This window comes from Macrosteles quadrilineatus, unplaced genomic scaffold, assembly GCF_028750875.1.
Source record: "Macrosteles quadrilineatus isolate MER2022 unplaced genomic scaffold, UCM_ALF_1.0 Scaffold_8__2_contigs__length_117827958, whole genome shotgun sequence".
In the NCBI taxonomy this organism is placed as follows: Eukaryota; Metazoa; Arthropoda; class Insecta; order Hemiptera; family Cicadellidae; genus Macrosteles; species Macrosteles quadrilineatus.
This window is the reverse complement of record NW_026542601.1, coordinates 59,395,898-59,418,540: the sequence shown is the minus strand read 5'-3', so window position 1 is coordinate 59,418,540 and position 22,643 is coordinate 59,395,898. Positions and strand designations below refer to the sequence as shown.

Sequence of the window (22,643 nt, the reverse complement as noted above, 5' to 3'; positions counted from 1 at the left end):
TTTAACTGAAAATCAATTCAGACAAATGGAAATTCGCTTAGTCTGCAGGTTTGCTGCGGCGGGGGTATTATTCTTACACTATATACATATTTACATTAGATATCTTCTTATATTGATTAGAGGTCTTGTCACTGGGTTCAAATAACGCAATTGGATAATACAATTGATTTATTAGACTGACGATATCATGTTAAGTTTTATGGTACTAAAATGTATTTGATTATTTACGTTTTGCTCCTTAAATTTAATACATCGAACAATCTCGCGTTTTTTATCAAACCACGGCATCATTGTCAGCAGTAACATTAATTGCAAAACCACAACACATCTTAAAGAACGTCCCTCAAATCCCCCTATCAACCCCAAGAGTATAGTAACCACAATAATCAACCCCTAAACTCCGTTTAAATCGTCCAGACCGCAAACTAGACTTTTAGGCCCGGTTTCCCCAAAATCGTGTAAACTACGTTTATAATAAACTAGTTTATTTTTAAACTCCGTTTAAAATGTGTGTTCGGTTTCTCCAACATTTTACTGGCTTCGTTTAAGATAAACATTAATTCGAGCGGTTGGCAATCCTGAATGTGTGTTTGTATGGAATCTTCGGTGGGCTTTGGGCTAGTGTTTCCTACAACCACCACAACGCTACGCTACAACTAGTAGAGCAGACAGCAAAGTGCGAAAGTAGCTAGAATAACATCAGTATCACTGTTTAAGGTTATGTTATCAAGTTATTATAAGTTGTTATCAAATTCAGATTTATTCCATTAATTGAAATGGTCAATTCTGTCCCTTATTTTAGTAGGCACTTTTGTTCTAGGTACTAAAGTGTCATAATCTTAATCTACTACTTCTTCGAAAATGTCTATTAACTCTTCCATTTTGAGTTAAGGGGCAAATACTGCAATTAATAGTAGCCTAACTTGAAATAAAATCAAATGTACAAAAAAAGAACTTAATAAATACAATAAATTAAAATATAAATAAAACTTAACTTATAAGCTAGCCCTAAACCAAGCCTATTTTCGTCCAAATGAATTTGTAGTTGCTTCAATTATTATTGTTTTAACACCTACTTTTTGTTTTGATTTGAGGTTATGTTACTGTTGTATTTTACTAATTTGAACTCAGTTTATTTTATCCCCAGTAGTTAAACCAAGTTGAGAGGTGGTTTAGTTTAAACTTAGATTAATACCTATTGTAAATTTGGAGAAACCCAAATCAAAGTTAAACTAAGTTTAAATCGCCGTTTAACTTAAAACTAGGTTTAAATGAGTTGGGGAAACCGGGCCTTATGAATTCAAATTTGATACCGCGGTTAGAATTGCACCCCCTCCCTTCCCACCCTCGCGACAATCATGAAGACATTATAGTCGTAAATCACCCCCCCCCCTCCCCCTCTCTGTACCCCACACTGGGGTAATTAACTACCCCACGGTGACACGCAATTTATCGTTTATTAATTAAGTGACGATCCTAACCCGCTTTGGCTGGCCGTCATGTACAGTACCGAGATTTATACCATACTTGTGTATTAACTTGATTTGTAGATGATTTCGTGATTAATTATTTATTTGCCGTGTATTTGTGAATAATGTAAATTTACACAACTATATTAGGTTGTTTACTGCTTTTTAGGTTTCGTTGATTTAAAAAAAATCAATACATTTGGTCAATTTAAACAGGTTATTTACTTTGTTATGTACTTAAATAAAATACATTTAACTTATAGATGAAACCAGATAGCAATTTAATGCTGTATTGTGTTAGGTAGAGAAGAAGAATTTTTGAAAAATATTTGTTGTTGTTTATCATTTCTAACTCATTTGTCTTCAGAATGTCACAGAAAATCTAAAACCCATTTAGACGATCAAAAATATTTTACACCATTTAGGCAATAACTGAATACGTATGTACAATTTGTAGGTATATAATTTTTAAAACAGATGTGCTTTATACAAAGGTAGTTAAATAAATTTATTTACACAGCTCTAGTAAATGTCGGGTACCAAAATGCCTGACGATCACGATTGTCGTGTGGGAAAATTCAGTCTAGTGGGGTATTAAGTAATGGTGAATCTGTTTTCTTTAATAACAAAATAAAAAAACCTTCTATGTTTGTGCTGGAATTGTAACTACTTGTGTTCAGCCGGTATAAATATACTGTAAACTGGATTATTAAAATAAGATATGATAAAAGCTATTTTCACAAAGCTTTACAAAACATCTAAAACACGCCGATACCCATCAACCACCGGGTTGATTCTGGGTTCAGTTTGTATTAAGCCTCCTTATTCTTCCCAACAGTTTTTCAGAATCACGTCAATGCTATTCAGCATTAGATCCCCAAGCTCTGTACCCATATGGTTTACTCTTAACCACAGTGTGAGCCCGTGTTGTCTATAGCAGGTGTCATGACCTCCACCTGCCACGCTCCCTGGGCTCCCGGGGTCTCAGGTCCTCGACGGGCGGCTCCGTCCCACTCGACAGCCGCCGCTGGCCCTCCCATGGTCGCCCCCCAGGGTCAACCCTTTGGCACCTAATGGACCGGTAGCTGATCTGATCAATCCCTTTGACGTCAACCAATCCTTGTAATGGCCTTATGTCACTGATCTCTCCTGTGTGCTGTGGCTTCTTGACTTTTGTAGGGGATTTTATAGTGTTGTTCGTTTTTTTTTATTTTTATTTTTTTACTGCCATATGAATATGAAATCTAATTAAATATTCAAAGTCGACGACCATGTTTCAAGATAGGGCTTTTAAGAGCACAGTTAGTTTTGATTTATCTCAACATTACAAAATACCCCGCCACAGCAAACCTACACATGCGAATTTCCATTTGTCTAATTGGATTTTCACTAAAATATTTCCTTAAATTGTCACATTTATTCCCCGTTTGATAACATTGGGTTTAATGAGCATTAAGTTTGCTGCTACAGGGAAAGAAATATGCTTTTCAACAATTAATACTGTAGTAAGTTACCTTTAGTATGAAAGTAAAACATTTTCCAAATTTGATCAACATAAAATTTCTGAACAAGCAAAACCACAAGAGTTTATTTTTTCTTCTTAATACTGTAATGACAGGTAACAATTTTTAAGGTACGGTTTTTTTGGAAGGGGGATTTTTCCTGAACATTTAATACTAAAATAACGCGTCAATGTACAAAACTACGCAGTGGTTTTAATAACATATGGGAATGTTTATGTTTTAGAACAACAACAAAAAAACATTTTTGAAAATTTTCATAGCTCCCGTTGTTTAGGCTGGTCATCTTGCAGGTTCGACAATCATTCAAGTGTATCCAACCAAAGTGTTCAAGTGTTCGCATAACAAATTTAATCCAAACTAGATAACCTGTTGCTCTAAATCGAGCAAAACTGCAAATTGTAATAAAATAATGAAGAACAAAAACATAAACAGCAAAACTTCAATCATAGAGCCACTCTATAGTACGGTAATTTCTATGACTGATTATATAAATGTGAAAAATATTATGTTAAATATTATGAAAAAAATAAAGGTAGATGTCAACCACACGGCACACACTGTAAAGAGAGCTTTTCAGGCCTAATGTAGCAAGCTAAATCCCTCTCTTGACGCCAACCAGTACGACACGTACTATAGCATTGTTACATTATTTCTACGATATGTTCTGTTTTAGGCGTGTTTAAATTAGGTGCCCAACCAAAGTCTCCGGTTGGGAACATAAGAGTGGATTTAACAACGTATCTAGAACGGATTCACGTTTAACACTATCAGTTTTTGAAAATAAAAAAGGAAAAAATAAAGATTTATTTGGCCAGGTAGTGCTCTGCTTTTAGCTTTAAAATAGCTCCGACATCTATACAGTTAGCACCATTGTAGCGAGGGAATTCACTTCTTTTGTCTCTTACTATGCACATAAGAATCTAACTTGACTCCTCGGTGCTCTCGTCCCTACAAATTTCTGCCACAGTTTTAAAAGATTGGGTAAATGGGTTGGCATTGTGTCCCTATTTTCAGCATATTTTTTCATTGCATTTTTTGTTTCGATTGTTTTACATGCACTGTTGGGTTCCAGTGCCAACGTCGTACTTATAGATCTGGCAATATTCAGGATCATGGCCTTCTTGAGGATTTAGATTAGACCTACCTACTCGGTGGTAAAATGTGTCATGGATCTTGAAATTGTAGATCCCCTGTGTGACCCTCTCATCAAAATGAGCTTTAGAGCTGACCATGGCAAAGGCGGAATTGAATTGAAAAATTTTATCCAGATTCTGGATCCAAGCTTTACAGCCCTGTTTTCAGATTGGGAGTTTCCAATAAGTTCCTGAAAGTATGGTGAATTCTGCAAATAAGTGAACCAGGACGTGATTGAGCCATGCGAACGAGCTCATCTTGAAAATGAACGAGCATTTGACATAACACCACATTAGGACAGGACAACGTCTGTCGGGCCAGCTAGTAAAAATATAAAATTCCAGCTTTGCTCTGGAAGTAATAAGTCTTGCAGTCTGTGGTTAAACTTGAAACTATTTCAAACTACGTCCATATGTTTAGTTGTAAACAAAGGGAATTGCGTTTGATGGTTTGATCTAATGTCAACAGATAGCACCACCGTTCCCAAACTTTAGCTCTTTACTGTACTTAAGTGATGCCCTTTCTTAATATTCTGAGACGTATTTGCACATCTACGTAAAAATACCTTTAATTTGTCACCTCAAACGTTAAAATCCGTCAAACCGTTATCGAGTTATGACTGTGAAAAGAAACCTGCTTGCGTATTAATATACAGACTGTCCCAAAAGTCCCGGGCCGGTTTAATATTTTTTAAACGACAACAGATAAATCAATAAGATTTTGGTACATCAACACCACACCTAAAAATCTACTTTTTTATGGGAATATAAATTTTCTGTCATATCATGGGGACGTCCCGCAAGGAGTCAGAAGGAAATCTTAAATAGAAGCATAGGTTGACATGTACATCAAATTAAAGGTCTTTACTAGCAGTATATAATGCTGCAAATTTGAACTCAAACGGACAACCAAGTCAAGAATGACAGTGGTTCAAAGATTCATTTAATTTGCATTTGGGGGCACAGCCCTAGGAATCGGAAAAAAAAATTTTAACGTACGCATAGGTCGAAATGCACATCAAATTAAAGGTCATCACTAGTAGATTACAATGCCGTAAATTCAAGCTCAAAAGACCGCCTGAGTAAAAAATGGCAGTCGTTCAAAGATTCCAAATGGCAGGTTCAAGAAATCTTTGAAAGGCCGCCATTTTGTAACGGGTGATCCTTTCGAGGCGCGGTTTCCGGCATTGAACTCTGCTAGCTAAGCCCTTTAAACTGATGTGCATATTGACCTATGCTCCTATTTAAGATTTCCTTCTGACTCCTCGTGGGACGTCCCCATGATATGACAGAAAATTGATAGTTCCTTAAAAAAGTAGATTTTCAAGTGTGGTGTTGATGTGCAAAATCTTATTGATTTAGCTGTTGTCGTTTAGAAAATATTAAACCGGTCCGGGACTTTTGGGACAGTCTGTATAGATAGGACATAAAAAATCAATCACCCCCAGTTAATACCTACGTTAATAGGTTCTACAGGAAGTACGCTAAAATTAAACCACGTTTGCATTTTGCTCTTTTTGTGATTACTTTGTATTTATTTATTTAGAGTTTAGTCTTTCCAAAAAATCATTGTACTAAAGTAAAGAGAAGCTAACTAAATTAATTAATGCAGTTGAGTTTAGTTTCTAAAATTAATGTTTTGAGTGTAACCGATTACTACAGTAGATTTTAGTTACCACGTTATATTCTTCTGCACTCGCGGTCTGTTGAGAAGCAGTGGTAAAGTATTAGATAGTTCATGTATTATGTAAATCTTACATTTTATTTAAGTTGCCCTCTTGAAAGCTACTCAAATAAAAAACTATGTCATATTTAACTAAGTAATTTGTTAAACATACATCTAGTCCCAATTTAGTGCTTTGTTGGTTTAGATACGATATAGAATTTGTAATAATACAAGATGATGTAAAAGTAGAGTTTATAACAACTGGAAACGTTTTAAGAAGTTTTGTAAAACGAAGTGGAATCTTTTATGGAGAAAAACTCCCTAAATATGTGGGTTAAAATAACAAACCGCTTTTGGATTCTCCTTAGAGGCCTACATTTACCCAAAAATAAAAAAAATATAGAGACAAAAAAAATATCAACGCAGTTTTATAAATAACTAAACCGAAACTATTTCTCTGCTATTAAAAATATAGTTTACCACAAAAGCCTCATTAGATTATTCGAACATATTTCTCGAAAGTCGGTTTAAGATATTTCATAACTTAATACACTTACTAAGATGTCGGTATTGCAACTTACACAGTCGAGCGAGTTTGAAAAGACAGTAATACCTCTCAGATTGCACGGAGAATGTTCAAAGATGGTCAACTCGAGTTGAAACTCAATTAAATACAGATTACATCCAAGTTTGCAGCAAGATGTTAGAGGCTCCCTCACGTCTTCCCCACCCGAACTCTATCCGTGCGTTAAATTATTTCCATAACTCGACCAAGGAGGCTTAAAGACAGTTTCAAACCTTTACAAGTTTTAATTACTGGGTGAAATTAATTTTCGAGTGTTTTATGTGGTTAATATTTTTGTAGGTAGCTTATTATTTAGTGTCCCGACTACAGTATATAAATGTTTAAACCTAGGCATACAGGAAATAGACAACTTTCTTGTATGAAATATATCCTTTTAAATTCCATAAGCATGATTTTAATTAACGTTTTTATCCGAGCTATATTTTTCCTTATGACTCAAAACCTATGACTGTGAAAAAAGCACGTAAATTAAACAGGAAGAGGTATTTTATAGATCCTGCATTATATAAACGCTGCTTACTAGCCTCATAGTGAAGCGGGCAACGTGTAGCAAAGTGAAGGCGATCAAAGAAGTCTACTAGTTTTTTAGAGAATTTCCAATATCTATATAAATAAAATTATATTTTTGTCTGTACATTGCTCAAAATTATATATTTTTTGTTATTTCTGCGTTTCATACAGTAAAAAGGCCGAAACAAGTCTTAACTCAATTTCTGTCTGTCTGTCTGTCACGGTCCCGAAGGCATTTTACGCGGCCTTCTCCTGAAAAACGAGAGTACCTGTCAAGATTCAAACCATTTTAATGTACTGTATTCACTAGATTGGCGAGAGTGTCTTTAAGCCATTAAAATGGCCTCACTCTCACTACTTTGTAAATCAAATGACGCACGTTCAAAAACCCAATTTTGTGCGATTTTTGTCAAGTTTTCTCCCAATTTTTATCACATACGTCATCTATGAAATAACGAACAGCTGTTTGGATCAAGATTATTTGTTCTAGCTGTCACTGATATGTTTACATTAAATGTTGTTGTTTACAAATACCGCAAACCATTTCCGATCACGTTTTTTATAGCAAATCCAAACCAAGTGAGATTAAAAAAAGTGTTACCTAACATTTAACGGATGCAATTAATCGCAAGTGCAATAATGTGTAACCGTAAATGAAATTAAATAACTATAGTTCGGCCGCTTAGAAAGCGACCTCCTCCAGCATTGGTTTAGCATTAGCGCGCAGATCGTTTTCTAAGCGGCCGAACTATAGGCATTATCCAGGCCAGGAACCGGAGATTCTTTGTGCATCAAATTGTTATTGAGTTTTGATAACCGGGTAAAAGACCTTGAATCAGTGTTGTATAGGGCTGGGAAACTTACATTTTTTAAACCATTGTCGTAAATACCTTACAAAAATAAGTTTTCCGCTCATTAATGGTGCTTACTAATTTTATTATGTCCTTTACTAAGGTTAAAGCGTACCAAATTCCGTAATTAAATTCTGTATTTCTTTGTGTATGTCTGTAGGTAACGCATTAATGTCCTTATATTTCTCAATGTTTTACGGAAAAGACAAGAGCAACTTTGTTAATGAAAATGTCAACCAGAATATAGTGTTCAATCGTGAGGTTGAGGTAGTATTTTAACTACTTTTAACAAGTTACTTCAACTTACTACACTATCCCCTGCGTAGAACGGGCACACAGCTAGTGGGGAATAAGACCGTAGGTCTCATGGTAAGACCTGGGCCCGGGACCGATTTATTTTTTCGTTTTGAGGACCCCAGAGGCAGTAATTTAGCTATAAAAATTCAGTGTCGAAGTTGTAGCCAAACTTGGTTGTATCGTTGGTTGTATCTCATCCATCTCTGCTTTTCCCTCGACCACCCCTAGTCTGCTTAGTCCTGACCACTGTCAGTTTAGCAACAGCAAATGTGGCTGATATCTTTATAGCCTAAATCAGTCACCCTTAAAGCATCATAAGGGAGAGGGTGACTCGGTGACTGATAAGCTACTGTGAGTTTGACCTTAACATTGTTCTCTCTTATCATTTACCTTATCATCTTGTATGTGATAGAAAAATCTTGTTGTTAATTGCTGTGCAGCTCTAGTAATATTTTCTAAATTTAAATGCTGGTTAAACTGTGTGAATTAAAGAACTTAATTGCCATGGCCTATAATCTTTAAAATGGTTATTAATTTTTGTTTATTTTAAAACATTTTTAGGCTTAGGTTGTAGTTAGGATGTTTTTTTGTTTTTTTAAATCATCAGCATAATTATTTCTTTCCATGTAGGCATAATGTTAAGTGATTTTTTCTGCTTCTTTGGGGTTTCCCATACTACTTGAGTTTAAAGACCAAGTATATTATAAGAAGTATTATACACTTTAATGACGTCATTCGCCTATTGGTTCTGATGATGATTGGAGTGTCCAATCGAAATCGATTACCACTTATCATCTTTTTTGTATATTTCCATCTTGTGAGTAACAGTATAAGCGTAAATATATGTTTGAAGTGTTATAAGATGTTTCTTTTATTTACTTTCCGTAAAAAATATATAATAGTGAATTTTTGTTTTGTGTGTTTACACTACATTGGCATTTTTGTAAATTTTTATAAGGGATGGGTCCAAAAAGATAGCCTCGTTTACTATTCACTGGTGATATTTTTGATTGATAGCCCAAATAATTTTGTTTTTTTTTAAGACAGGTTTACAATTTATTTTGCATCCAGAAAATTCTATAAATTTTAAAATAAATTGATCATTTAACTACTATTGCTGCTTAATTACACACCTGCTTAACCTAAAATTCACAATAATTGAAAACAATTTGTTTTATTACAAAAAAATTTAGGCTTACAACGGGAGTTATTTATTTTTCTTATCTAAGTTCATACTTTTACCACAAAAACTGCCAATACTTTTACACAACCAACATAATGCTATTCCAATTGTGAAAGTGGCGAGTATCACTACCCCCGCCACATCTAGCAGCATCAGCTGGTACAGAGCCATGCGGGAGGCTGCGGGACGCAGGTGAGAGGCCCCGTTATGGCGGAGAACGTAGTCTACCCAGTACACAGCAGAGGTAGTCGGTGAAGAGGGGGTGTCTCGGAATATGCTAGAGAGGCGACGTGCATTCTCTCTGTACCTATTGGACAAGATTGTTATTTATTTACTAAAACGTGAATTTAAAAAAAGTATTTTTCTCACAAATAATATTTTGTGAGCTTGTGAAAAGGATCCGGTTGTAATATGAGTTCGGATAAATAAAACAAGAGCTACATCATTTTTACTAACTTTCTTCTGATATAGTTTTTTTTGGGGGGGATTTTTACGCCATAGGTATTTTTTACGTACTTTTCCTAGATAGAGTTCGTATATTATAGCCAATGACAAATGGAATTTGAGTTCAGAACCAAATCTGCAGAACCAACACTACACTATAACCACTCATCAGTTACCCATTCAATTCAAGGAACCATATCAAAATTCCATTATCCAATATATTATTTATACTCAATCCTGTTTGTTGAAAACCTTTTTTCTCAGCTCGTGTGCATCTTACAAAAAATCAACAATTATTTTTTAATCGCTGAATTTTTGCTTGGTCTGTTTGGATGTTAAAAGACAGCCATATGAAAGCTTTTTATTTAAATAGGTTCAAAATTATTTAACAATAAGATTCAAGTTTTGAATGTTACTTGTCTTTATTTATTCTTTCCTTTTCAGAAAATATTGAAAATACCTTAATAAACAAATATACCTGCTATTTTAAAAATCATTGGGTTAAGATGAAGTGTATTGTCCATGAATATACTTGTATTCTACAACACGTTAATTTAGATAATGAACTATTGAACATTTGAAAACCCATACTTACTTGAAGTTATTTAAAACTCTTTCCAGAGCAAAATGGAGTTTATCTTCAGAGAGTGTTTTAAAGTCAACTTTTACTCCAATTTCTCTTTCTTCGTTGAACCTGATGTTGAAGAACTGATCGGAAAAAAAGGGTATTCCCACAGTTGGTACTCCTGCGTGAATCGCTTCTATCTGGCTAGACAATCCCCCGTGTGTGACAAACACTGCACAGTTTGGATGTTCTGGAAAAGTCAGTTTAACAATAAAACAATTTATATTTGTTTAGTTCATGTTCAAAGCTTGGTATAAATAACTATGATTGTTGTTTCAGACCCTGTCTTAGAGATGTACTAGAAGAGTAAGTCTGTTTAGGAGCAACAAGATAAACAAAACCCAAGTTAAACATAAACAAAAAAACAGAAGAGCTGGGAAGCCAACATCTCATCTGACCATGAAGGAAAACTGAAATAGTTCCATAACCAGAATGAAAAGTGAGTGATTGTAGAAAGTAAGAAAGAAGCATGAGGCTTTTTAGTACGTCACAAAGAACATAAAATGAAGATAAAAACCCCAAACCACACCAAAGTACTGGTGGCCACCAGCTTCATACCCTAAGATCAGCCCTTCCCAAACTAGTTGGTCCCATTTTGCGACCCACCTTAACTCAAAAATCCAACCTGATTGTGAAATCTCCATTTTGTAATAGTTTGTTTGAAAAGAAAAAGTGCTAAGTTGCTAATTTTTTGACAGCGAAAACTTTACAGACATTTTCCACGATCGCCATTTAGTGTGAGATTTCTGTGCCGAAAAACTTGAAATCCCCCATAAAAATTTGGAATAACAATTTCCCAAACATTTAGTATTTGAACAACACCAGTAAATGGTAATTTTTGTAATGTACAGCTCGCCCTTTACTTTGTCTAATAGTTCAAAACTCAGGATGCAAGCCCATGTGGATGAACAAAACCAATGTTAAAAAGTGCTTCTTAACAGATATATTAAACTAAACTATTGATACATTTTAAATATATCCTTCTAAAAATAGTATAACTAGAATGTAACCAGTTAGAAATCAGAATACCTAATATACACCATACTAACACATCTTTCTACTGGATATTATACAGTGGTATGTAAATGGTATGTAAATTGTACACCTTATAAATTAACTTCAAACCTCACCTAATACCCCTAGTTGTGGGGCCCATTTTACAAGTTTGACATTTTGTGACATCTCTGGTAGTTTGTCAGCTTCTATCTTCCAAAGAACCTTTTGAGGTAATTTTTTGAAAACGGTCATGAACATATTAAGCATTGCTTCAGGCATTGTGTGTGTGGGAATCACAGTTCCAAAACTGAAATAGACAACTCCTTCTTTGGCGTTGTCCATGAAAGTTTGTATATCCTGTTGAAAACGAACACAATCAATACGTATTTTTAGGATATTTTGAGAGGATAGCAGGCTTACCTGAATGGGAAAAGAGTCCATACTTGCATAGGAAACAAAAAATTTACACTATATACACAAAACTCAAGAATATTTCACTGTCACTGACAGCATTTTCAACCAAGAAAGAGAGAGTTTTCTTTATGTCCAAACTTTTGCTCTATGTTACACCCTTACAATCTAGACATATGTGAGACAATTAATCTTAATATTTTAGTTAATAATGTTAATTACCTGAATGCTAAAACAATTTCAGAAAACATAGTTATTACCTACTTAGGTTTCAGCCCTTAAATCACTACATTGATGTCAATCACATAACTGATCTTATTTCATGTGTTTTTAAAGTACCTGGTAAGAATGTAAGCATACAGGAGTTTCTCAAAAGAGGTAAATCCCAAATCTCAAATTATTTCAACCCATTAAATCTTAGTAATTAGTAGCCTATTATTTACAAGATGCAGTTTCTATTAATTTCTTCGTTATATTGATGATTTCAATATATTAAACCAAACTTTTAAGTGTTAAGTAGAGGCTATTCACTAAACCAAAATCTTACCTTAGGCAAAGGAGGTTTTTTAGGGTCTATCACGATTCCAGCAATAGGAATTATATTGGGTGTGAACGGGTGGGGGTAGAATACTGCAGGGTGGGTGTTAACAAGCGTTAATGACACATTTGTAGTCAGCTCGCCAACAGAAACACTGTCAGAAGCGTAATACATTTCCAACAGTTTGTTGTGCTTTGGAAGATGGGAGAAGTAGTATAAAAAGAGTGTAACAGAGGTTGACACAAAGTTTCTCAAACGTTCTGTGAAGGTCATTCGATCAGAAAACGCAAATGAAAAAGAGTCTGGGATTGTTGCCATCACAAGATCATTTCCAGCATCTCTGTTGAGCATCATAGAGTGGAGATTCCCTTGCAGAGTGACAGTTGGGGCTTTGAACTTGTGACCGAACACGAGCATCGATTCTTGTCCAAAGGTAGATGAAGTGACCACCAAGTCAAAATGTTCGTTTGACTGAAGAAGTTTTTTTATGTTTTCATTTTCAAATGTTTCCCTACAAATTGGGTAGAGCAGATTCCAAATGTTGAGCCATATTAGACCGAAGTAGTTTGTTAGTTGTTCAGAATGTTTTGGCATATCCTCGAACCTCCTGTTACCTGAAATAAAATAATACTATACGGCATTTATTTGCACTAACAATTTTCTTATAGAGAAAAATACTCTATTCCTTAGTTCATCAACCTACATTCTATCTCTATCTCTCATGTAAGCTCAGACACACAAGATATATTATTTTTTGTAAACTACAGACCAGACCAATTAATGAAGTATTATTATGGACTGGCAAAGGAAATAAAAGAAGCAGGGGATAAACATTTACATCCATTCATGAAAGAAAATTGAATGGAGGTCATACAAACATTATGATCAAATTAAAGTATTTTCAGCTTTATTAACAAAATGAGTACTCCTTGAAAAGGAAATATATAATCAACTGACTTTATGAATGTAGGGAAGCACTATCTAATAGAATAATAAAAACGTTCAATGCTATCTTAATAATATAGCATCAACTTTACGAATTGTACAAATTGTTTGTTGTTAAAATGCACTAACGAAATAAACATCCTCCTACCTACCCAATTTCGTATTGAAGCTGGTGTGCAGGTAGACATGAGTGTGGTTTGCTATGGCTTGTTTTGGAGGGAACGGACTGTACTCTACTATCTGATGGCCGCTCTCTGCCAACGCCTTCAACACCGAGATGTGGTAGATGTAGTGACTGCGGCCTGGGAATGGTAGAACTGCAAGTATCCTAGCAGACGACACATAGCTGGCATAGAGGACACACACTAGGACGACTAGGAAATAGGCCTTCATAGTAAGAACCTGGCGGAGCATTAATTTTTTATAGAATGTATAGTACAAGTTCAAGTAGAAGGAATCATGTTTTTGACATTTTTTTATCTTTAACTAGAGTTTTTCTTAGCCTTATAGTTTATGTCAACTTCGTGGTATTTTTCCATTTCATACCATCACTTCTCTCATAGTATTAGCGCATTAGGCTTTTTTCACAGTTTTGTTAAAGTTAAAATTTAAAAAAGTCTAGCACTTTAACATAAAATATCAGCATGTTTTGTACCAGGCATATATTCACGTGACACAACACGGTAAAATCAAGTCTTGAAATTTACCATATAATGTATATTCAGAGTTCCAATATAATAAATTTATCAAGAATGTTCACTATACAAAATAATTTTGTTTCGATAAAATGAAAATGGAAGAATTACCTTATCCAACCACAGTTGCTAGTCATTCTAACCAAGGGTCACAATGAATAACAATTTTGTTTCATATTTCATCAGTATCATATTTCCATTTACTTATTACTTAAAAAAAATATAGTGATGGACATTGATTTATTTATTGTGTAACTGTTTTCACTTTCTCCCGCATATGTATTATACATATGGAGAAAGTTTTTTGTCCAAATTTCATTTTGAGTGGAAATATTAATTTTGGGTTCCCCAAACCTAAAAAAGTTGTTTTTCGATGTGATGTCTGTATATGATTGTGTGATTGGACGTGTACAGAGCTACAGACTACAAATGTGGTCCGATTTTGATGAAATTTTTGAATGTGGGTAGGTGCTGTGCTAATCCATGGAATCTCTGACGGTTTTTTTCTACAACTTTGAATTTTAATGGTCATATGCCATAAAAACCAATAAATAGCGGAAGAATGTGATTTTTACAAAAACTGCTCAATTTTGACTAAAATTTTGTATGTAATGGTCCTTCTGAATCTTAACATGCATGAACCCCAATGCTGCAAAAATTTAGTTTTTATTCCAATGCTTGTTAGCTGGTTTACGTTATTATTTTAGTTATTCAAGTGAAAAGATCAAAAACAATTACAAAATATGTGAGTTATGAGATGACCTCTTAGCTGATTTCATAATCAGTAATCAGTTGATAATTCCTCTTATTATTGTGAGTCATTGACTGTGAACAAAATAAATATTGTAGTACCAGACTGGTACATTGTTAGCATAAATGGTAAAAATTTGAGATGTAAATATTTTTAATAAGGTTGTTACATCTTTCTTAACCTGTTCATAAGCACCTAGTTCCCTGCTAACAGCTAACAGAAAAGAAAATGCTAGCTCGCATACCTAAAGTTGATTAGCTAGTTTATTCACGCCACAGGAATCTGAACTCCTTTTATGTCGCATATAACACCACTGTAATAATTCTGCATTTTTTTAACGAATACCGACCACATAACGTGCATCCATGTCATTTTAAAGTAATCCAATAGCTGACCTCATTAATATTTCTTAAAACACCTTGTGATGAAATCATAGAATCAAGAATCAAGAGCGTTATTGTCATTGACTTTTTTACAAGGAATAGACATAGTCAATAGAAATGATATCTAAAACTAGAAAAATACTAAGGGTTCAAAATTAAAGTACATCATATTTGAAACTTGTGTAAAGAGCTTTTCTTGAAAGCTTATGACGTATGACTTGAATGAAAAACACGATATTCATAAAAAAATGTAATTGAATTTTACAATAAAAGTTTAAATAGATGATGTAACAGAACCTTAATTATTATGTAATGCCAAGTGCTTCAAATTTAAATAGTCTTAATAATAGTTAATAACAACTTAACGAAATTAACTTCTAATTTATGGAAATCTTAACTCAAATTAAATACTCTTACAACATTATGATTTGTTTTTTTGAAATAATACAACATCATTCTTTAACAAATTTAACCTTCTGTAAAGTATTAACAAGCTGTTTGTTGCTTTGAAGTATTGAAGATAATTTTTAAAATGTGTGCACATTATCAACGCGAAGGTAGTTTGTTTATCCATGGTATTCTGATTTGGAAATACGTCAGTATCTAACAAAGAAATAAATTAGACTTACCCTGAAAGCTGCCAGAGTAATACTAGTTCACTTAAAGTCTCTCTGATAGCCTTTGAGCTCTTCTTGATAATTATTTTTAATTTCTCCAGATGTCTATTTTTGTAAGAAAGATGTTTTCGGTGCTTAATTCGAATGATAAGATAATAATCTTCAGTCATATTTTTCTGAATGAATGACTTTAAAGATTTGTAAATTACATCCTTGGTGTTTTGTTGTACACACTGTAAATGTGACAAATTAGCAGTCTATGGTTTGTCTCTTATAAAGTTCTTGTTAAAGGTACAGTAGGATCTTGGTCTCGTTCTATCTCCAGCTATCTGCCCTTCCATGTTAATTATTTCTTTTTTTTGCGTGGGTTTCTCTGTCAGTGGCATTTTTTACGTTTTTGAAAGGGAACGGTCCAAACCCTGGTCTTGTTACTACCTAACGTCGACCTTTTTGTCAGATAGCATCATTAATTCACAGCCCAATGACAAAAATGGCATCTGGGTCTGGAAACAACCTCACTTGGTATCGAACCAGCGATCTTCAGATTTGAAGGCGAGCACTCTATAACCACTTGGCTACCCAGACAATTAATTTTTCAATTATTGTTATTCAATTAATATTCAACCTTCCCTGTGGAACATTGAGTGCCAAGAAATTGCATCTTATCCCTGTGTGCTTTTACTGATTTAGACAGTAGCGAGTACGGCAAGACATTCCTTATTGCTGCTACTGGCTGTACTTGGAATATCTTCATTGTTTATTAAAATACCAAACAGTTTATTTCCTTAAATCAGTGACCCCAATGCACAAAAATCTGTATCCACTTTTATAATAATTTGTTATTGGGTATAAAATGATACAACACATTTGGTATTTTCTTAACAAAACATCATTATATTTACTAAAACACTTAATTTATATAAATTTTGTCTTGCACAGTGAAATATTTTAAATATTAACATAAAAAATCAGCTAACAAAAAACAAAACATATTTAAACTGAAGAAACACTCTCCAATTGGAATTGTTGTGAGCGAAGTTGATGTCCTATGTGACTCTATGTATAGACTTGTCTACGAATTCTCTGAAATAGAAAAAAATGGGATTTACATCTACAGTATTCAAATGTGAAGCAACAATAAAAAGTTTTGAATAAGTCCTTTACATCAGCAGTGGGTTGTCGTGGCAGTGTTCAATACCCAGTAATCCCAGTATTGGTGACCTTTAATCCCGATAGATTTGTAAGAGTGAAAAACTACCGGTTTTTTAATTGGCTTTCTAGTTTTGTGTGACTTTTACAAATTAATATAAACATTTTTATATGTAATATTTAGTTAGATTGTTCCAATCTTATTCCAATTAATTGTTTTCAGATTAACAATGATTACATTGAAAACACAAACACTTATTACCGAACTGTCTTGATTATTTCTCTCATAACTTTGGGCTTTCCAAAATTATATCACCCACTATGATTTCAAATTTATTGCATTATTATTTAAACAACATTATAAGTGACAATTAATTTACAGTATTCTGTTGGTGTAGCACGTAAGTGTCAAATATGGTTTTTTTTCAACAAAACTGAGAAATATAGGTTACGCCTGGCCCAGAATCACAACAACAAAAACATACTCCATGACACCTATAACCACTAATACCAGTGGTTGGGTAAGTTTCAAAGTTAATTAAAGGTTTTGCATAGACTGATATTAACTTGAGAATTTCTATAAAATAATGTTAACACTATATTTACGATAACACTGGCACACATGTGGATGTAATATAAACCATTACCTGACTGTCGAGTTGAAATTGGGGTCCAGAGGAATGTTGTAATGTCCGTAGCCAAGACTTGCATCGTAACTGATGAATTCTATGGAGGCTGAGTCCTTACGGGCTGACGTCACTGCCTCGTACAGCTAGAAATTTAGAGATTTTGTTTGTAGAGAATATTATAGCCTACTGTACACTGTACAGTAATAGGATATTTATTTTACTAGAAGCTCTTGTAGTTTTCTAAAGGTTATATCAACCAAATATAAAAATTGTACCCCTGAATTGCAAGATTTCATCAAAAGATCCTTAAGATTCTCGAGTTGATAAACTTAAAAATACCAACAACCTAATTTTGAATAAAAAATTGGTCCACAGTTTAGGAAAACATCGTTTCTATTAACTACTGTACTTAAATAGAATTTCTAGATTGGAGGCAAAATAAATGTTAAATTTACCTGCACTGACTGCTCGTATGGAATGACTTTGTCATCTTTGGCATGAAATATTAGCACCGGGGTTGTGATGTTTGATAGATGTTTATCACTGGAGAATGCCATGTCGTTGTCATAGAGGGGCTGGATAAAGCAGTGCTCGAACCAGGGAACAGGGGCAACAATCTGACAAAACAAAAAGGAATTGAATGAGGCACATTAAACAAATAATTGTACAACTATTAGTGTCATACTCACATTTGTGTCCTAGTGCTGTCACTAAAATGTATGAAGACTTGTTCATGCTTATTAGTGTGCCTGCTTTTTATTTTTTGTTTTTGCCCTACGACGCTAGGCACGAGCCCTGGATTATTTTTCACAATACTTCAGGCTAGACATAGGGGTTGCGGCATAATCACTTGGATAAAATCCATTGGTGATTTGGCAGGATTCGAACGCAGGCCCTCTGGGACCAAAATCCTGTGCTCTAACCACTACACCAGCTCACTCCCCCAAGTGTACAGTTCGGCCAAAGTTTCTGTGCGCGCGACCAGATCTGGTTGGGTCTAGGCGGGGGGTTGGCGGGGGTACTTTTGTGAAAACATTTGTGTCTTGCTACTCACTCACCCCTACCCCAATCACTGCCAATAGCCAATAGTTCGGCTAGTAGTGACCCGTCCACGCGCACAGAAGTTTTGGCCGAACTGTACCTGCTTACCCCTTGATTTCTTTTTACGTCCCAAGCATGAGGCTCTAGGAAGAGGCCCATTTGAACGAGCAAATAAAAGGTAAAAAAATGTGGTAAACTTGTTTTTATGTAGTTCAGAAAACTACGAGTCAAATATATGGAATTACACATTTAATTTTCCATTGACTCTTTCTCATCTTCTTCCTTCAATACAGTCACACTGAAGTTTCCTGAAGAAAATGTATTTTTAAATTAAATTTTGTTATTATTGATTTTGTTTTGTTTATTAGAGTTTTGCAGTTGTTTTACCTCACATTTATCTAAACATACCATCATACAATGAGTGGTTTAGTGGAACGGAACGAGTGGGAACGGCGTTCCCAGTCTGCCTTTGCAAGAAAACCTATACAGGGTGATTGGTACTCAGTGTGACAAAATTTTTTTGGTGTAAGTACAAAGTAAATGAAGTGTGATGATGCAAATTAAATGTTCCAAGTCTAAAAATTAGCTTCCCAAAAAATTATTTTATATTTTTAAAAAATAACTATGCTTTTAAACTTAATACAGCGACTTCTCAATTACCTGTAAATGGGTTTGAGTAGATAATGTCATTTTCGTGTTCTACATTAAATTTTGAACAAGAAAAATAGAAAATGACGGACGATCAGTTGTAAAAACTCCATTGTAAATAGATTCAAAGATAAAAATTAAGATGTTTCATAAAAATTTAAAAACCAATGGTGTATTGTTTTTTTCACACCCTGTATACAAGAAAGTGTCGGAATATGTTAAAAACTGCGGCATTTTATAAGCTTTCCAACCATATGCTACACTATTGAGGTATATATTCTTTTGTTTGTTTTAGTGGTTTGAATACCAGAAAACAGATCGTCCGTCATTTTCTATTTTTCTTGTTCAAAATTTAATGTAGAACACGAAAATGATATTATCTACTCAAATCCATATACAGGTAATTGAGAAATCGCTGTATTAATTTTAAAAGCATGGTTATTTTTGAAAAACATAAAATAATTTTTTGAGAAGCTAATTTTTAGACTTGGAACATTTGATATGCATCATCACACTTCATTTACTTTGTACTTACACCAAAAAAATTTTGTCACACTGAGTACCAATCACCCTGTATATACTGATATGCATCTCAAAATCTTTTTGAACAGTGTGGTGAGTTTTTCTGCACTGTAAAAATCGACTTTAGTAAATCAACGACTACACGCTGTATAAAATACACTCTTGATTCTAATAATTTAAATGCTGTTATAAAATTAAACTATAAACATTTCAGCACTTATATATGATTGATTGACTCGGTAATATGAGGACGGGAATCCTGAAACTCACCTAAAATCTTTGTCAATACATGAGAATGGGTTCTCTAGTTACCTACCTTAGCGAGGTGATGGGCCCTCACAGCAGAAGCCATGTTGTCAAAAGGAGATTCCATAATGACTCCAGATAGGGGATCTCCTCTGCTGACCAGCAAATCTGCCAAATGTGCGGCAACTCTGCAGCCATCAAACATTTAACAACAAATTATCACCAGCTCATTTTTTTGCTATGATAATTTATAATAATGAAGTACAGCTGGATTCAGTTCAAATTTTAAATCATCAAAAAGCTACTATTGGCTTTTCTCATGTTCGAACGAATTACTTTTTTACCTTCTGATGAGCACTACATCTCTAAGCTACCCAACTGTACAAGCTGCAAGTCTTACAAGGGAAGTGAAAATGTCTTGTAAGTATGTTTGAATCAGTTGATCAAGTTAATTTCTGTACAATGTCTCTTTGAGAAATTTTGAAGAGTGTTAATTGTGATGCATTGAATCTGATGGTGCAAATAAAAATGACATGATAAAAAAACACTTACAAAAATCATCCATCAAAAAGAGCTTTAACAACGTAAAAACAATGTAAAATGTTCACATTAGGTTTAAGTTCAAGTAGGTTAATTAAAGGGAACTAGATAACCTGTTGCTCGAAATCGAGCAAAACTGAAACTTGTATAAAAAAAATAAACAAAAAACATAAACAGCAAGACCTTAATCAAAGAGTCACTCTAAAATAATGTATATGACTGATTATAGAAATATAAAAATATTATGATGTAAAAAAATATAAAAGCAATCTACAATATTTAAATTTACATTCACTCTCATACTGCTTTGGTTATCTCTGTATAGTAGGCGGGTGTACTCTATGAGGACGTAGATGTCAACCACACACTGTAAAGTGAGCTTTTGACATAATGTAGCTCAATTCCTCTCTTGACGCCAACTATCGCTACTCTTATTCTAGCATTGTTAAATTATTTCTTTGGTGTGTTATGTTTTAGCCGTATTGAAATAAGAATCTCACTTGACTTCTCGGAGCTCTCGTCCCTACATAATGTCTGCCACAGTCTTCAAAGATTTGCAATTGGGTTGGCATTGTGACCCTATTTCCCGCATATTTTTTCATTGCATTTTTTTATAATTGTGCTTGGTTCTCCTTTGGGTTCTAGTGACATTGTCGTACTTACTTATTATTGATGTATTCTGTTTTAGGCGTATTTAAATTAGGGGCCCCAACCCAAGTCTCCCGCTGGGAACATAAGAGGGTAAGCAAGTGGATCTAACGACAGATCTTTAATGGATACGCGTTTAACATAATTAATGTTGAAAAAACTATACGATTTACTTGGCCAGGTGGTGCTTTGTTTTCAGCTTTAAAAATTGCTGCAAAATCTACACAGGTAGCAGCACCATTGTAGCTAGGGAAGACACTTCTTCTGTCTCTTATTATGTACGTAAGAATCTCACTTGATTCCTCGGAACACCTTCTTGAGGAATTAGAGGACCCACTCGGTGGTAAAACGTGTCACGGATCTTACAATTGTAGATCCCCTGTGGAACTTTCTAATCTTAATGAGCTTTGGAGCTGACCACGGTAAAGGCAGAACTGAATTAATGAACTTTATCCAAATAATTTCTGGATATAAGTCTCACAGTCCTATTTTCAGATTGGGAGTTTCCAATAAGAACCCGAAGTTATTGTGGTGAATTGCACAAATGAGGTTAACGGACCTGTCATTTATGGCAACAAAGAGTACAAACTTAACTGTCTCGGCCAGTCTTTTCTTGCTTAAAAATATGTAAGCCACTACAATATTCTAAATACACTAAATATTCTGAGACGTATTTGCACATCTACGTGAAAATACCTTTAATTTGACAACCCAAACTTTAAAATCCATCAAGCCGTTATTGAGTTATGACTGTGAAAAGAAAACTGCTTGCGTATTAATATATAGATATGCCATCTAGAAGTTAATACTTTTCTGACATAAAATGGCTGTTGATCTTGAATGGGAAAACTTATCATTTAAATCTAGAGTACAATGAGTTAAATATGTTTTACTGAAAAATGCTCTTGAAAAATAAACATTACCCAGTCCCTAGGGAGTGCCCCCACAGTAGAATGTGTCCAGAAATTACTCTTTCTCTGATCCAGGTGTAAACTGCTTTTGCGTCTTCGATCAAGTCTGTTTCATTCTTAGCAAAACCTTTTGAGTCACCGTATCCTAAAACAATCAATATCGCCCAGTCAATAATGGGAATAAATTAGCTTTGTTGGAACAAATTAGTGAAAAGCTGATTTTTTTGGATAGTTGATTATATAAGAGACATTTCCTAAAAAAAAGGGCTAGACCCAGCCCCTCAACCCTCCCATCGTGCATTTAAGTTAACTTGAGTCTTTATTATTTTATCAATATCCAAGAGACAAACATCAATAGGGTTATTTTACTTTGTTATTTCAATCCTTAAAATTCTCCAAAGAATGTTATCAGTGTGGAATTAATATTCATCATTCTTCTTGTAGTTTAAGTTTTATTTTTTCACTTTAAAATTTTAATAATCGTGTGTTTAGAAGATCTGTAATGATAAAAGACAAGGTTGAAAAAAACGTTTTAAATAAAAATGTAGGTGTATTTAAAAATCTTTAAAATGATATGGGTTTGATTTTAGTTGCAGGCGGTTTACAAAACCAGTCCAGTCCGGTAACGGGAGGCAGCAGCGCCGTACGCAAGAGTGTTTGCAGCCCAGATCCGTGGGTATAGCACC

At 34.3% G+C, this 22,643-nt stretch overlaps 2 protein-coding genes and 1 long non-coding RNA gene across 4 annotated transcripts in view; 1 reads left to right on the top strand and 2 right to left on the bottom strand.

Annotated features, from left to right (window-relative positions):
* Positions 1 to 13,952, top strand: part of LOC128999279 (uncharacterized) — a 41,746-nt gene extending 27,794 nt beyond the window's left edge. Inside the window, exons 2-3 of one of the 2 annotated variants that reach the window (XR_008491267.1) lie at positions 10,567 to 10,726; positions 13,358 to 13,952. This is a non-coding gene — a long non-coding RNA (uncharacterized LOC128999279). Of the gene's footprint in view, positions 1 to 10,566; positions 11,262 to 13,357 lie in introns of those variants that run through there. The other variant, XR_008491268.1, reaches the window with a different exon arrangement.
* On the bottom strand, positions 9,041 to 13,611 carry LOC128999274 (UDP-glycosyltransferase UGT5-like). Its single transcript, XM_054425674.1, has 5 exons — positions 13,330 to 13,611; positions 12,242 to 12,846; positions 11,418 to 11,640; positions 10,258 to 10,477; positions 9,041 to 9,525 (listed from the first exon to the last, which is right to left on the bottom strand). Exons 1-5 carry the CDS (start codon positions 13,589 to 13,591, stop codon positions 9,243 to 9,245), a joined length of 1,593 nt encoding a protein of 530 aa, XP_054281649.1. The 5' UTR covers positions 13,592 to 13,611; the 3' UTR covers positions 9,041 to 9,242.
* A 2,537-nt stretch (positions 13,953 to 16,489) lies between the features above and the next one.
* LOC128999277 (lysophosphatidylserine lipase ABHD12-like) overlaps positions 16,490 to 22,643 on the bottom strand; it is a 35,775-nt gene continuing 29,621 nt past the window's right edge. Inside the window, exons 6-10 of the mRNA XM_054425681.1 lie at positions 21,970 to 22,102; positions 19,929 to 20,046; positions 17,857 to 18,018; positions 17,420 to 17,544; positions 16,490 to 16,706 (exon numbers count right to left, since the gene is read on the bottom strand). Of these exons, the coding sequence (XP_054281656.1) occupies positions 16,670 to 16,706; positions 17,420 to 17,544; positions 17,857 to 18,018; positions 19,929 to 20,046; positions 21,970 to 22,102 (575 nt within the window). The 3' untranslated portion in view covers positions 16,490 to 16,669. The remainder of the gene's footprint in view (positions 16,707 to 17,419; positions 17,545 to 17,856; positions 18,019 to 19,928; positions 20,047 to 21,969; positions 22,103 to 22,643) is intronic.